This window comes from Dermacentor andersoni, chromosome 10 (assembly GCF_023375885.2).
Source record: "Dermacentor andersoni chromosome 10, qqDerAnde1_hic_scaffold, whole genome shotgun sequence".
Classification (NCBI taxonomy): domain Eukaryota; kingdom Metazoa; phylum Arthropoda; class Arachnida; order Ixodida; family Ixodidae; genus Dermacentor; species Dermacentor andersoni.
This window is the reverse complement of record NC_092823.1, coordinates 129444326-129461369: the sequence shown is the minus strand read 5'-3', so window position 1 is coordinate 129461369 and position 17044 is coordinate 129444326. Positions and strand designations below refer to the sequence as shown.

Sequence of the window (17044 nt, the reverse complement as noted above, 5' to 3'; positions counted from 1 at the left end):
CAGGCCCGAGCGCTCAACTCCCGGGCCGCCGAGGAGGAGGCAAGGGGATGGCAACCCATCCCCAGTTACACAGATATAGTCAAGTATTACTGGGACGGTAGGAAGACATTTCCACACCCCCACCACTTCCTGACCAGAGCCGAACAAATGGTATACTACAGGCAAATCCAGGCAGGATCCTTTCCCCATCCCTGCCTCCAGAACATTATGTACCCTGAAAGACACGAGAACACACGCCCTCACTGCAATGTACTAGGCACCCTCGGGCACGTCATATATAGGACAGCGCAATTTCTCCAAAGGCCCCCCCACCCCTACACATAACTAACTCTCCTACTATCCCTACCCTTTACGAGCGATGTGAGATCTTGCTATCCAGCCCCGCCCTGGAAGACCAGCTCCGACTGATCCAGAGGGGCCAGGCGGCCCTGGAAGCATATGGAACCCGCGAAGAGGGAGCCACCCCAACAGGCGCTTAACGCACTCAATTTCGTTATGGATCAATAAAGTTGTTTCTCGCTCTCTCTCTCTCTCTCTCTCTCAAAATTTCCGAAGCCACAGTGACAGCGGGAACTTACCCGTCATTGGGCCCAATATACTGTGATTTATTTATTTATTTATTTGTTCAGTGATTGAAAGATTGTAACATATTTTATTAGGCCAAATAACCAAGAGGATTTGGGTCGGAATGCTCTTGTTGGTACGGCATCTTTTCTAGTGTATATAGCGCAGAAACTTTAGAAGTGAAACGGACAGAAGACGAGACACAAGCGTTAACTTGAACCATGGGTTATTAGAAGCCGGATCATGTATTTATGAACCCAAGACAAAAAATCAATTTTGCGCGAACAATATGAGCCAGCGAGGACTGACAGTTCTCGCTAGCTCATATTTTGCGCATGCTTTCTTTTTGGCTCGGGTACATTAACCCGAGATTTGGCTTCTAATAAACCAAGGTTCAAGTTAACGCATGTGTCTCGTCTTCTGTCCGCTTCGCTTCTGAAGTTTCTGCGCTATATACACTAGAAAAGACGGAATGCTCTCTGGCGACGCCACCTCTGAATTCAGGCTGTGATCACGAAATACAGTGAGCGCGGAAGTTTGTTGTGCCTGCGTAGCAAGAAACGGTACTGAGAAGGTAATGAGAAGTGGTATAATGTGTGTGGCGGGTGTGGACGAGGGAAGGGCTGGTGCATGTGTCTGTGCTGGAAGTCTATTTTATTACAGCACATAATAAATCGAAGGGGACAGCTGGAAGTGTATTACCCAGTGTTCTGTAATCCCGTGTGACTTGGAGCTTCCAGCAAACGGTCTTCCAAGCCCGTGTTGGCCGCCGTTCTTTCCTGAGCGCTATACGGGTATTCCACGTGCCTTCATTCCTCAAGCTGAGGTTTTCTTAGAGCTTGCCCTACAGGACAGTTCGCTGAACGAAAGCGCGCCTAATCTCACCTTTCTCAAGTGCAGGACCAGCCTGAGCTATTGTTCAAGGGGCGTATACAAACACGACACAAAGAAGAACTAGTGTGAAGTAAAAGATAATTTCCTGAATCCATCATAATAGCGCGAAAATCGTATACGGACGTTCTCGGCCGCGAGTGGAACGTTTCAGTAGAGCGTGGCAAGGTGTCCCTCGAAGTGTTCATCGCGTGTGACCTCGAATAGTCGCGAACGAGCGACTTCCATACAGGCTGAACTGGTCGCGTGGGCCAAAAAAAAAACGAAAAAAAAAACGAAGAGAGTTGTTTTCATCGACCGTTCTATTCTTAGAAGTGAGCGCGCAGACATGCGGCGTTTCTTCGAGGAAGCACACGACGACGTTTGAGATCTTGGTCTGTGGCGGCTGGTCAAAGCCAACTATGGGGACAGTGTACTAGAATAGATTCTAGTACACTGTACTATGGGGTTGCGACGCCGGTACGCCATCTTGGTACACTAGCGTAGCGCGCAACCAAGAGAAGACGCAAGAAAAGCACATGAACGACGCCTGTATCAGTGTCCATAGATACTAGGCCAACTCTCCCGAATTTTCCTCGCAAAGTTTAGGAATTTGGGCTCGTTCCCACGATTTTAAGAATGTTCCAACAAATATTGAGAAAGATACGCTTGATTCTGCTGGTGAAAAAAAGTTTCCCTCGTCGGTCTCCGACCATATCTTTGAAGGTGTTCTTTCCGATTGTGAAACGACACCGGAAGGGGACGTGCTTCGCGCAAACATTTTTTTTTTTGTCGCAGGCCAAATCGGCAACCGTAAAGTTAATGAAGAAGTCGCTGTGTTGCTAGCATTTCTGGCTGTTTCAAGTTTGCTGCTGCTATTCTGCCACGAATAAAGGTGAACAATTGCACGTATTCCTGAAAGGGTGCACGCTATAAAAAATAGTTTATATTGATTTATTTAATGCGTGCTACTTCTCCAGCTTCCAATGTTATGTCTGCGGGATTTTTACGAATGTTAATGTTCCCAGGTTGGCAAATATGGTTTATATGTTCTTCTCGTGCGCGTTCATCCTTTTTTCTGTTCGTGCGTGCCTGTTCCTTTCCTACTGGCGGATACCATTCTTCGTCGTAGCTTTACTTTAGTCTTTGTGCCCTGTAATCTTGCTGTTACTTTCCTTTTTAATTCACTTCTTCCTATTTCCAACTTATGTTTATATCCCCTCATTTAAGAGCAGGCACAGCGCCATCCATATACCACAATGCCCGTACACTCTGCTTTATGACGTCGTGCTAACAGGGCCGAAATTTCTATTGCCAAGCCTGGCGTGACGAAAGCGGTGATGTCAAAATCACCGCGGCGTACTCACCAGTTAGCACTCCAATTAGATTCTATGCCAGTGGGCCATTTAGCATGACGTCATAAAGCAGATGTGTACAGGCCTTGTGCTATCCTGGTGGCTTTGGTAGGCACGCGTTGTGCCCACTGAGGAAGGAAATTACTATAGGATAGAGTATTGCGGAACGCGACTGAAGCAAAGTAGTCGAGCAACACGCCATCGTCACGTCAGAGCACGCGGTAGATTTCAGCGTTGCAGCTTTGCAGGCAGTGCTACGACCGTGCTTGTCATGTCCCCCGGTGTAAAAAAGAATGGAAAAATAAGAATGGGGGTAAGCCCGCACCACCAGTAAGATACAGCAGGCACGAAGTCTAATATAAAATAATGAAAAGAGGTTGCGGAGGCAACCCAGATTAAAATTAGACAAAAGCCAATTAAAAAGAAAAAACAATGCGGACGTAAGTTTGGTGAATGGCATGAAAATAAATAGTCCTACATATGTAAGAAAATGGTTTGAAGATGCAGTATATGTGATCTAGAACTGTCTCCTAAGAAATTGATAAGTTAACTGGGCACCATCTGCAATTAGCGCCCCAGCCCCGGCGCAAGCCCCGATCGCTCCCCAGGGCCACCCGCCGACGCCAAATATTCTCGGCCAATAGGCCGAGTCTCTGACGTGACGTGTTGGGCCTATACTGCGTGCGAGGGAAAAAAAACGAAGGGAATGACTTCGCGGAGAGATCGCTTGCCAAAGTTGGCTGCGCGACGTAATGCTCCCCCTAGCTTATTATTGCGATAGCAAATACATGGACACTCCAAGCGAATTTATGCTGTCGCCGTCGCCGTGATGTTCCATATAAAGTTCAAAGGACCGATAACATCGTAGCCGCGCGCCGCATACTGTATGTGCGAGTGAAAGCGTGCGAGGGTGAGTCGACGATGGTGGAAAAAGCGCGCTGTCTTCCGTCGCGCGCAAGGCACCTACGGGGGGGGGGGAGGGGGGGTGCCCTCCCTTCTACACCGGCGGCTACTGCGTAGGTGCGGCCGCGCGGGCCCTATGTTGAAAGCGATCTGCGGTGGGGCAGGGTGCGTCGAGTGCTGATAGTTTTGTGTGGGCTATGTTTTCCCCGCTTAGTTCGCTTTAAAGAGAGAGGCAGCACGAAGGTCAAATCGCTCGCTACTGCTGCCGCGCTTCCTCACTCCATTGTTTTGACAGCGAGTTTCCACGGTCATCGAAGTGAGGTGTGTTCACGTTTGTTTGTGCGCGCGTGACACCATGCTTGTTAATTTAGTTGGTAAATGAAAGTTTGCAAGTTTATACGGCCAATAAAACGATTATGCTTACTTCGTATAGCTGTTTACCCATTTGTTATCGCAAATGATGCTTCGCCTTTCGGGTGAAACTGCGACTTTTTTGGGGAGCCTTGATTCCCTGCTTCCACGAGCTGACTTATTTCAATGACTCTTACTCGTAGTTTTGCTACATTAACAGGTGACGGCACATCCTTACATCTCTGTTGACTCGTTAAATCTGTACATTGTTGTTTCCTTAATTATGTATTGCATTTTGTTCTCCTCGCAAACACGATGGACGAACGGACGGACGGACCGACCGACAGACAGATAGGCAGACAGATCTTGCTTCAAAATCTGGCCATTATGAACATCAAGCAACCATAAAGCTCTTGAAAAATGGACTAGTTTAATTTTATTATCAGGGGTTTTGCAACCAACAAACCCGACCCGCCATCTTGTGGGCTTATTGAATAAACAGGCACTGTGAGTTCTCGCTCCGTTTATGGCTGCCAAGCGGTAGAAGTTCGCATGACCGAAAAGCTAACCGTTGTAGGAAAGAGCACGTCTGGCAGTAGGCGACAGTGAAAGTTTTATTTTCAGTTGAAAAAATAAGAAATCAAGGCGATAGAAACGAATGATATGCTTGACCCAGTGATGTTGGAAGTGAAGGTGTTGGAAAACTGACGGGGACGTATACGGCAAATAAACGACTCTGCGCGCTCTCAGGGAAGGACGTCTGCTGAGCGTTGCAATCGGTCGTATACATATATGTGGGCCTGTAAACTCCGGCCACCGAGATAAGGCTCTTCGAGTAGCGAAAAGAAAAAAGTTCTTGCATCAAGCCTCCGCAGTGGTTACAGTTAACGCACAGCGAAATAAGTGGGTATATTATGCGCTGCGATTGCCTTTGTGCCATTAGGCAAGCTGCCAAGTTCAACTAAATCGTGAGTAACCGTTTCAATTGACGCAAAGACGACTCCAATGTTCTACAATATTCTGCCGCAGATGAGATACGACACGAGCGCCTGCATAATACATTCGCATGCATGCATACATGCATGCCTGACGCATGTACCGCACGCTTTGCTTGCGTAAAAGGATCCCGCTTAGCTAGTACGAAGATTGCAAAATATTCATAAAGTATTTTCATGCCATACTAAAGTCGTCTTTAAATTCTAGAACTGACGTCATCGTGACGTCATGACGAGCATCAAATTTTGACGCTGTCATGAAGCTATAATGCGATGTATGATGGCATTATACTCATGAAAAAAAAAAAAAATAATCACTAGTGCTGCGCTCATTTATCCTTGCTGCAGCAGCAGCAGCAATCGCAGTGCACTGTGATATCTTAAGGACTCCACCTACGGTCCTCCACCTCGTGGTTACCGAAACCAAAATTGGTCTCCGAGGCATGCAAGTATATTTTCTAGGGTATCGAAATGCAGGACTTTCATTTGAAGAGACATTAAAGATTTAAAAAATTATTTGAGCTGCGTTAATAAACTGCCGTTCCACAATAAAAAAAAACATTCTAACCGCGAGAAGACGCTTGATAAGCGAGAGAACACGCAAGAACGAAAAATGGCCGCGTGGCAACGCCTCGAAATTTCCGTACCAGCTCACCTTGAGGTCATGGTTTCTGACCCCGTCTGCTCAGGCTTAGTCAAGTATTTATCGGTAAAGAGGTATTGAATTGTATTCTATGAGATACAAACACTGAAGTTAGGTTTTTTCAAGAACGTCTATCGAACCACAACGGCCTAAATTTGAAAAAAGAAAATACTACGCAATCCGTGACGTCACACGGACGTAAATACCCTAGAGTTTCGGCGCTAAATTAAAAAAAAAAATTAAACTTGAACCGTCATTTTCACTTCTAATAATGAACCTATTACCGCGAAATCAACGAAAATATAGTTATTCGGGAGTACTTTATCAATGTAAACGAATTCGGTGTTTCTCTCGTTCTAGTGTCCGTAAAATGCAAAAAATGAAAAGTAAAATGTGTCATGTAAGTGCACATTTAAAACGCACAAATTGTTACAGAAAATGTCATTTGCTGCGAGACGGTTCACATTCCGTATGAAAAGGGAGACAGTGAGAGAACATGACGTGACATTCCGGTTTTTTGGCGACCAGGCCTGGACCACATCTTTCAACAATCCATTTCACAACAATCCCTTCGTATTTGGCTCGGAAGTCGGCGCGTAGTTGTCATTACCGCGGAGTCAAGCCAGTGGACACTTATGACCAACGACGAGAAATTAATAGGTAATTAATTGGTTCGTTACAAATTGAAGAACATAAATTTCACATTGGTCTGCAAATTATATGAGTACTGTTGGACGCTCTCATTAAACGTACGAACCGTTATGACTGTAATATAAATATTATTTAATACGCAAAGAAAAAAAGGAATGTTTAAGGAAATCGGCGGTTAACGCTGGATAATTATCATCAGCAGCTTTAGTCATGCCAACTGCAGGACGATAGCCTCTACCAGCAACCTCCGACATACCCGTCTTGTGCCAACTGACACCAACTGCCAGTATATTTTCAAATTTCATCGCACCATATAATTCTCCGCCGTCCTTCACTTTGCTTCCCTTCCCTTGGAACCCAATTTGTAGCTCTAATAGACCCAATGTGCAAGACCGGGCTAGTTGACAGTCCATTACAAAAATAGCGCAACAGCTCGTCCATTCGTTCTTAATTCGGTCCTCCGTCCGCTGTTGAGCTGTTTCTTTATGAACTAATAGACCACCGATTTTCCGTTATACGCGTTATACATCTGGCCTGGCCAGAATATCGGCTAACCCCGTTCGCTAACTGGTCCACACCACTGCCTTCCCATCTCCCATAACGTCACGCTTATCGCGCCGGCTTAGCACAATGTGTCGGGAAACGCGCGTCCATTAATCGACGCGGCGTGAGGTTACAGCGCCGGCGCAGCCATAGGCCGGAGCACGTGAGCGATATGTGTGTACGCACCAGGCCGCCTCCGACGACAGCGAGCGAGTCCTCCGTCGCAGCCATGACGCCTCTTGCGGCAGGCCGCCAGTGAACGCTGCCCTTCGGCGACCGGGACGGAAAGCCTGTCGGCACCGAGATTCCGGCAAGCACAACACACGCGCGTGCGTCTGATCCACTGCTCGCCCCTCTTGCTGCTGCCGCTGCCGACGGTGCGAGAGCGTGGCCGGCGCAGGAGAGAACGCGACGGGCCTGTAAAACGTTTTTGCGATAGACAGCTGTGCGGACTGGAAAGAGAACGGCGGGGACAACAGCTCTCTCTATTGCCGCGAGCGGTATTGCCGACGTCCCGTCCAGTCGCGCCATGCTCAGCGGCGACAATTCTTGATTTTCCGTTCGTCTGGGACACCGGTCTTGCAACGCAGGCGACTTAACATACTTCTGACCGCGAGGCGCTTCGATGGATTATTAAATTGTGGGGCCCAGCTCCTGAAATTGCACGGCGGGTGCAGGTACGCTGTAGAGTGGAGTTTGGGTTAATTTTTCACCAACTACGGTACTTTAACGTGCACCCGATGCAGCCGCCGCTGCAGGGGGCGAACCTGTGACCTCGTGCTTAGCAGCGCAGCGTCATATAGCCTTACCGCGGCGGGCGCCTCGATATCTAAGAGGGCAAAATACAAAAAGAGAGGGGATCGAACACAGCCGACCTACTCGGCGTCTTGAACACAGACAAACAGGTCACAATATCAGCGTCACGATATGAAGGAGAGGGGGCGGAGGCAGGTGATGCGGATGCTCTACATGTTGAGCGAGCAATTTGCATATTCAACACTTGGACGATGAATAACGATTCGCACGGGCGACATCGACTCTCTTTTTTTTTGTCACCACCCATGGGAGTCTTTCGTATAATCTGGCACGGGCTCGCTGTTTGCGATATGAAAGTCACTTGATCTTCCACTTTCGGTTGCTCTGTTGCTAGTTTACTTATGGATGAGAAGTGGAGCACTGTATACAGTCCTAACTAGACGTGCCATCTTGCGTGTGTCTGTGCGTTTTCTTTCCACATGTCTTGTTAGAATAATTTGCTCGACCGGTGTAACGGCCTGCGCCAGATTGCTCACTAGAGTAAAAGGGTCAGGATGCTGTCCCTCAAAAGTACTATAGTGCGGCCGGCCATTGTTGCTGTGTCCGTTTGTCGTTTCCCTTACGACCGCCAAGCCAACACCGCACTTCGAACAAACAAAAAACAAAGAAGAAACAATTCACCCTCAAGCGATGGCATAGACCGAGCTGCATGATGTGTCCCTACGGCAATGTCATAGAATAAAGAACCAGCAATGTGCAGTTGAGAGCCTGGAGTGCTTATCACTTCGGGCGGAGCTGTTGCCGGCATGACTCTGCAAGGCCAGTTGATTTTTTTTACTTTTAAATAAATAGCTAAACACATTACTAACCATGACCGCGAACGTTAACAAAATTTATATGGCCTGACGGGGGAACAACGGTATATGTCGTGGACTCGTCGTGGGCACTATCAAATTCATCCATGTTGACGGTTTGAGCCAATCAGAATGGGCGTAGCTGCCCTGTCAATCTATCAGAGCTGTAGAAATGGCGAATTTAGCATGAATAGAAGAATTTGAAAGAATATCACTCCTTTTTTTACAAACTTCTGCCCAGTGCAGAGTTATGACGAATCCCGAAAATCGCATCGGTGGGCACCGCAGCGCCTCGGTTTGGCGACGTTTCATCCAATCACCGTCGCCCCAGGTCGCCCCTGTGCGCATGGGTGCGATTTACCAAATTCGCCTTTAGTTACACAACTCTATGCTTCCGACTCGCCTGACATGGAAATTTCAAAGCGTTCTGCTTTTTTGTTGCGCCGTTTAAGGCGTGCTATCCGCTTGCAGTAAGGTCTGTAGAAGTGCTGCTTGCACGGCCAGATGGTTCATAAAAAAAAAAAAAAAAATGAGACGCAAACACGTGTTGTCTCTTATTTCCTTCGTGCTTGCGTCTCATTTTTTTTTCGCTGGTTTTCTCAAGTAACAGTAAGGTCGACTAACTGATCTGCAATTTCATCGGCGTAATCTACCAATCTAACGTACATTAATGTTTATCTTCAATCACTATTTAAGCAACGCGCCGATAGCACCGAGGATATGGCGCCATATCCATCTACGTACGCAACTCTGCAGCGATGAAATAAGATTAGATAGGTTCGACGTCACAAATGGCGTGTTTAGCGTCCGCATCTGAGCACATGCCAATTGAGTAGTGAACGGTATTACCCCATGCTCCTCCAATATGTGTGTGTGTTGCAAAAGGTAGGCATACATACATATATATATATATATATATATATATATATATATATATATATATATATATATATATATATATATATATATATATATATCATAAGAAGCCAAGAAACAATGCCACCAAGGAAAACATAGGGGAAATTACTTGTACTTACTAACAGCATTAAAGAAATGATGAATTAATGGAAATGAAAGTGGATGAAAAAATAACTTGTCGCAGGTGGGGAACGGGCCCATGTCTTCGCATTATGCGTGCGATGCTCTACCAATCGCTTACCCTTTCCGTGTGAGACGCTGACGCACTGTGAAGCCGACTCCTAGAGCCGTGGCCGCTCACTTCGCCACGGTCCGCGCGCACGGCTCTTTCAAACCAAGTTCGCAGTTGAGAGCGCTGCAATACGGTAGCGCACGAGCGCAGTCACGCGGTTCTATTTCATATTTCGCGGGATTTCTTTAAACGCCGTGGGGAAAAAAAAAATCACAACGCAGCATGTACGTTGTCACCAAAAAATGGATCGGTCGGTTTCGAACGCCCTCTACAACGTAACGAAAAGCACTTGGCCCTAAAGTAAATAGTAACAAAAAATGCATAATGGATTTTAGTTAACGAATTAAGAGCAATATAAACAATACCCTAAGGAGCGCCTCAGGATGGCAAACCATATGTTGTTGCTTTCGTTCAGTTGCGGTTAATCACTTTTTTAAATCCTTGGTTCAAGTTATGTGAAACACCCTGTATATATAAACGAGAGAAGAAGGGAAGCCGAGTGGCTCGATTTTTCTTAATCATGACCATACAGAGCCGACAGACAATGGATCGAAGGAAAGCATCGGGAAAATTAGCTGTGTTTGAAACTGAAATCTAGAAAATTATGGAGAAAAGATAAATGAAAGTGGCCAAAAAAATAACTTGTCGCCGGTGGGAGCCGATCCCACAACGCGTTGCACTACCAATCGTGCTACGGCGATGGCTATGGATACGTCCACTAACTTGGGTATTTATGTTTACTAGATCTAGTCCTGGAAGTGTTAGCCAGCGATATATATATATATATATATATATATATATATATATATACAGGGTGTCCGAGCTAACTTGGACCAAGATTTTGGAAAAAAAAACTGTGTTCTTCAGAACAGAAATCGCGTGGATGTTGTTAGCGTTTATCTAAACTTACAGTACAATTCTTTTGCTCGTCTGTTTTTGAGTAATTAGCCGAGATAAACTGATTAACTTTTTAAGTATAGCTTGAAATGTTCAGGCGTCAATAGGAAAGTTGTGGAGCTCCACAAATATTGCCCAACCCAGGCATTTCCAACGAGATAGACTTAGCGTGGCCCTTTTTATTAGGGAAGAACGAAAGCCCGTGGAATTTAAAAAATACCACGTGACAGCGCGCTCTGTGCGCCCGAATGCGCCTAAATGCGCCACAATTACAGCGCTCTCAACTGTGCATCGTAAAAAAACATTGCCAATTTCGGTATACCTTGGCAGCTTTCCTCTTTGTCGCCCCGTGCAGCTCCCGAGGCTAAGACCACGTTCGCCTTCTGCTCGCTTGAGTAGTACGGCACGCTTTAGGCACTGCGAAATCTTCGAAACGGTTGCGCGGCACGACAGTAAACAGTCGAGCTCACATGCATCTTGCCGCTGGCACAGCTTAGAAGCGGCGTTGTAACAAATGCTCTCTCTCGCACAGGTTCCAGTTGTATGATGCATGTTTTGTGTGTATTTTTTCTATTCCGCATCGTCTTGAACGCTGGAAAAAAAATGCTCTTCTCGTCAAATCGGAATAAACGGCTGATGACGGCGCGTTCCACGGCGCGTTCTTCGCCGACAGGCGCGAGCGGCTGCTGACGAAGCGCTTTTTCGGAGCGCCGTAGCCAGCCGCTGCCGGTAGTGTCAGAGCCGAGCAAAGGTTGAAGACCGTTCTCATAAGTGAAGGGAAGGCGCGGCGCTGGCGATGTTTGTACAAATCACTCATGAGAGCGCCGTAATCGCGGCGCATTCCGGCCCACAGAGCGCGCTGTCACGTGATATTTTTTTAAACTCCGCGGGCTTTCGTTTTCCCCGAATAAGAACGGCCACGCTAAGTCTATCGCGTTGGAAATGTCTGGGTTGGGCAATATTTGTGAATCTCCACAACTTTCCTATTGATGCCTGAACGTTTCAAGCTATATTTAAAATGTTAATAAATTTATCTCGGCGAATTAGTCAAAAGCAGACGAGCAAAAAAAAAAAAAATGGCTTAGATAAACGCTAACAACGTCCATGCGATTTCTGTTCTGAAGAAGGCATAGTTTTTCACAATCTCGGTCCAAGTTAGCTGGGACACCTTGTATATCATATGAAGACAACAAAGGCACACAGGACAACATAGGGTAAATCACCCGTACCCACTAATTAAATTAATAAATCAATGGAAAGTGGATGAAAAAGCAAATGGGCGCAGATGGGATACGAACCCACGTCTTCGCATTACGCGTGCGATGCTCTTACCAACCTCTCACCATCTCTCTCTCTCACACACCCACACACACATTTGCGATACTGCCAGACTCGGCGAGACCATGTGTATATATATATATATATATATATATATAAACGGTAAACAGAGCGACAGTAGGTGAAAGGAAAGGAAGACGAAGATAAAATGCAGTGTTCGGGCAACAATGTCGGTCTACGACAGTGACCTCCTGCTCGTGTCACACACACGCACACACACAGAACTTGGAACTTAACAGTGTCCTGCATACAGGCCCCACCCACTTGCAAGAATGCCGATTTCAAAACATATTGGATATAAAGAATTGAAAACTGTGGTACCATCCTCTGTAGTATGCATTCTATGGTAAAACAGCTAACTTACTAGAATGTTTGCAGGCTATGTTATTGATTAGAAGTTAAGGCGCGAAAAAGAAATAGACACGAAGGGACATACATAAACAAGACGAGCGCTAATGTGTCTCTTAGTCGAAGTTTTCTCATGCCTTAATACTTATACCAGTATTTCTGACTAATTAACTAGCTCAAACAAAAGCTATGCTACACCAAAAGAATTGATGTGACAGCTGTGAGCTAGCTTTGAGAGTAAAATGCTACGATTGTAACTCTAACGATGACGAAGTAGTGCAGCCTGCCAAGGTTGTGTCATAGCCATGATTGAGTCTCTACCGAGCTTCGTTTTTGTGAAGGGCCCATCACTTTGTCATGTGAAACACTTGTATGCTTTAGAGAAATGTGTCAGCATGCTTTCCGAGAAGCAAGCAAAACTGACAGATTATGACTGCCTGAGAACAGTTAAAGTGACACACTTTCCTTTGACGTAAGATGTTTAAATATTCTACTTTTACACATAACCTGTTTACAAAAATGCAGTATCCTAGGCAATATTTTATAAAATATTCTTATAAACGGGATGGATTGTAGAACCCTTTAATCTGGCTACATGTCAGCCGTTATTTTGTGTCATCATCATTGCGCCACTGACGACGCCCTTGTCAGGTCAGCTATGACTGCTTTGTGCGAGAGCGTTTCTTTAAATGGCCCTGTACATGTTTTGCTTTTCATTTTTCCAGGCTTGGAGCAAACTGAAGTAAGTGCCAAAACGTCACAACATTCTGTTCCCACAAGACCACCTTCATGTCATAGTAAGGCTACGATAGTAAATTATTTGACGCAATAGTGCTGTGGAAACCTGAAAAGTGGAGAGAAGTAAATTATGTAGGCCTGTCAGATGCTTGCCAGTATAGTTTTCTAGGTTTTCAAGGTAGAGGACCTTCATTTAGTGCAAAAAGAAACTCAAGGCCACTTAAGTATCCCTATGCGGATGAATTCGAAAGCATTGTGACATGTTTCCCGATGACGCAATGGTGTTGTTTTCATATTGCCTCGTATCATTTGCTGTCTCACATGCCCTGGCCTCATTTGCGTACTTGTGTGGACGTACAAAGGAGTCGGGCGCTGCTACTGACTGAGAAGTCGAAGGTTCGTTCATCGGAGCGCACGACAGAACCCACCGAAATCAGTGCACCGACTGGCAGCAGGCCAGTGCCGTCAGCGCCTTTGCAGATGAAGTGGCAGTACGGGAACACTGGCCCGACGAGCGGCATTGCAGCCAGCTGTGGAAGACGCCGACGAACGCATGAGCAGTGGCACGAGTGCGTCTCCGTGACCAGTGCGACTTCTTGTACTACCTCCGTCCACGCCGCCAGATTTTCCGCTTCACGAGCCATGTAATGCTTTCGCATTAATACGAAAAGATGTCAGTACTCTTTTGAATACCCATCGGCGTCCATGACCACCGATGATCACATGGGAGAAGCTCACAGGATCATGTGAAGGGACGATATCCCAGAGGGTGCCTCAAAGGCGGAAAGCATCCTTCGTATCCAGGCGCAAGAATTAAGGTCTACACATGGGGGAAGGAAAAGCTTATTCCCTTTATCCCAGTAGGTTCCCTTTGAGAAGTTCGCGTGCGGTGTTGTCATAAAGCAGTCCTCTTAATTCTGGGTATATACTGCAGATCCCAACAACCGGAGACTCGCAGGGGCGCTGCTCATCGGAGAGGAATCAACAGCAGATTCCTCATGCAACAAAATACACATGAACGAAGCATGGTGGCCTGAAGGACTAAAGGAACACAAAGAGAACACACTCTGGACTTGTAAATTACACTTAATGAAATCAAGAAGCAGCCTTACCGCGAGCACAGTTTTGGTAAGCCAGAAAGGACGTATATAAATGAAAAACGGTTTGATGTTCCCATGCTTGCCCCTTGTGACGTCACAATACCTAGACAGCGTCTTCTCGAAACTAAATATTTTAGCAATACGCAAGAATTACATTGCATTCCAAGAAAGAATTATGAGAACATTTTGTAACGAAAATGACCAGAACGTGAGAAAATACTTATATATTAATGTTATCACACCAACGTACTAGTATGTGCTGCAAATCGAGCGTGAAGTTCAAAAATAATAATGAAAAAAAATATTTCGGCTAGTCACTAACCTATTTCTGCCACATAAATGCGAATCGGGTCTTGGAAGAATCACTTCACCAGCCTAAGCTAATGCACTTGCCGAAGCCCAGCCACCAGAGGCATTGCGCACAGGTAGTGCCAGAGGTGGCATGGCGTGGCCTCTTGCGTATCCAAATTCTTGCATATCATGCAGTTGCCCAGACATCGTGCACCAAGTGTGTCAAACTACATCAGCAATTCCACAAAACGATGTTGTCAGTCCTTAGTGGCCTCTATGTCAACTGTGAATGGAGCATATGGTTTATATTCGTGTTGCCTTGTCAAGGAATACGTCAAACCCTTGCTTGGAGCGAGGAGGGCGAGGATATGTTTAGTTGTGAAGTTCCACAAACTAAAATGAAGAGAACAGAGAACACATGCGCAGCTGCAGAGTAGCATATTTACTTGCTCCACCAGATTCTTGGCCAACACTCCCCGTATTTTTCGTTCTCTCTCAGTTCCTTAATTGGCATCTGTGCATACTTTTTAGGCCTTTATGGAGTCACGCCTCTCATTAAAGATGGAAGGTTTGCGTTTTGTATAACTGCCACATTATTCATGGCTTTAATGTGAAGCATTTTTCTTTGGGTCGAACGGCTTTCTGGCGGGCGAGTCCATCTCACTGTTTTTGTGGGCCAGTCTAAAATTGTGTCACAGGGGTGACTGGACATGTGCACTGAGGCCACTGGGTTTTCGTTTGCTTTCATTCTCATATTTTGCCATTAACACCAACACTGTTTTACTTAGTATAAATACTACAGCCTATAATATTACATAACCGTTCACTACACAACATTACCGATACGACCATCTCATGCTGCAATGATTCACACAATGCTTTGCATTACGTAGGTGTCAACCACAGTCGAGTCTGCCAAGTTGTTTTTCAATAAATGCCAATTGCTAGTGTGCGCCAATGTGCCCTCTCTCCATTTGCCTTCATCTGTACAGCTTCAAGAATGTACTCATATTTACCCTCTCATTCTTTTACCAGCTCGGAAATCCGGTTACTCCCTATAGTAGACTGACTACTAAACATCTCCATCTTCTTATTCTTCTACTAATAAGTAATAATTCAGGTGATATTTATAACTTCTAGCTTTAATGCTCTCAGACTTATAAAGCCGTGCTGCTAAGTTGAAGCATACACAGGGACAAAAACAGCACTGACAAAGTCTTTGCTATTTTCGTCCCTGTGTATGCTTCAACTTAGCAGTGTTGCTTCATAACTATGATATTCCACCTAGCCCCAACAAAAGCCTTAACTAATAGTCTCATTAAAGCTATTACTACTATTCCCCCAACCTTTTATTGCTCTACAGCACACTTCATGGCCAATTCCCCATTGCGAGCATGTGCCAATGTCAGCGATCGGCACCATCATTCAACCAACCTTAAGGTTTGAAGGGCAAGATTCTACAGTAGAAGTAGAGTTGAGGGGTAGCAGGTGGACCACAATACAGATGTTGCACAATAGTAACTCGTGCCAAATGATCTACTATACATAGCGTATCGTTGACCTTGACACTCAACATGCCTTGGATTTGAGTATGGTAGAAAGACAGCAAGGACGACAGGCACTACCACGGCACAGGCAGGCCAGCTGTGCGCACACTCCAGCAATGGCACGATTGGGACAGGAAATAAAATGAAATCAACCCAATAGCAGCACGAAGCTACAAATCTGCAAAGGTTTCTCAGGATGTCCCCCCAGCTTTGAATTAAAGTTTGTCCGTGGATTGAAACTAGGACCAACAGCTTTCTGGAGCGGTCGCCACACCATCCGAGCTAACCAGGAAGCCTTCAGATCACACAGCAAAGCAGCATTGTCAACTCAATGCACGGGGACACTCGTCGAATATCTCAAATCAGTTTTGCAGAAATAGGCACGGTGGAGGACAAAGCATAGCCAGCTTCATGCTACTCTACAGGTGGAGGAAAATTTTTCCCTTCCATGAAACGTCCTCCACATAGTGCATTTCATTTCTGCACTTAGTGCAGTTTGGTTCAAAGCAAGAAATAGTGCTCGCATTGCCCCCCCCTCCCTAACAACTCCCACAGTGCAATGGAAACCAAGTGGACTTATCAAAACAAGAGAAAAATAAATGTGGGAAGATCTTCGTATTGGTAGCATGCTTTGCTCACACTAATAAAACGAGTCAGAAATTGCCAGTGCAGTATTTCTCAAGGCTATGGTAGGCATCCTATGAACACTTTTTGCCCCCTTTTATTGCAACAGCCTACGAAATAATTCTGACAATGTCCTTCTTTTTGACCTCATATGCAATTCATCTACATCGCACCTAATTACACATAGCATGCTGTAAGCACTACTGCTGGAACTGCTGATAAATAGTATCTCAGTATTGTATTATAAAGTGCTGTCAAACTTCATGACAATGACTAAAAGTGTGCATTATGTTTTGCATGGCCTCTGGGATTGTGGCTTTCTTCCGTTGTGCCCCAATATTGAAGGCTGCGCTTTTGGAGCATAGAAACGTTGATGCTTATTCTCAGAATAGCGAAGTGCGCGAAGCACAAGCGCATGGAAAAAGAGTGTTTCATTGAATTTAGAATGTCAGATGCAAGCATAACCAACAGCCAACTTCACAACACCCATTCGTATAAGCCTACTGATAAAAGACAATGGAAACAA

General features: G+C 45.6%; 1 protein-coding gene across 1 annotated transcript in view; it reads right to left on the bottom strand.

The window, feature by feature from the left end:
• cn (Kynurenine 3-monooxygenase cn) overlaps positions 1–7291 on the bottom strand; it is a 37908-nt gene extending 30617 nt beyond the window's left edge. Inside the window, exon 1 of the mRNA XM_050192666.3 lies at positions 7062–7291. Coding sequence (XP_050048623.1) covers positions 7062–7106 — 45 coding nt within the window. The 5' untranslated portion in view covers positions 7107–7291. The remainder of the gene's footprint in view (positions 1–7061) is intronic.
• Positions 7292–17044: the final 9753 nt, after the last annotated feature.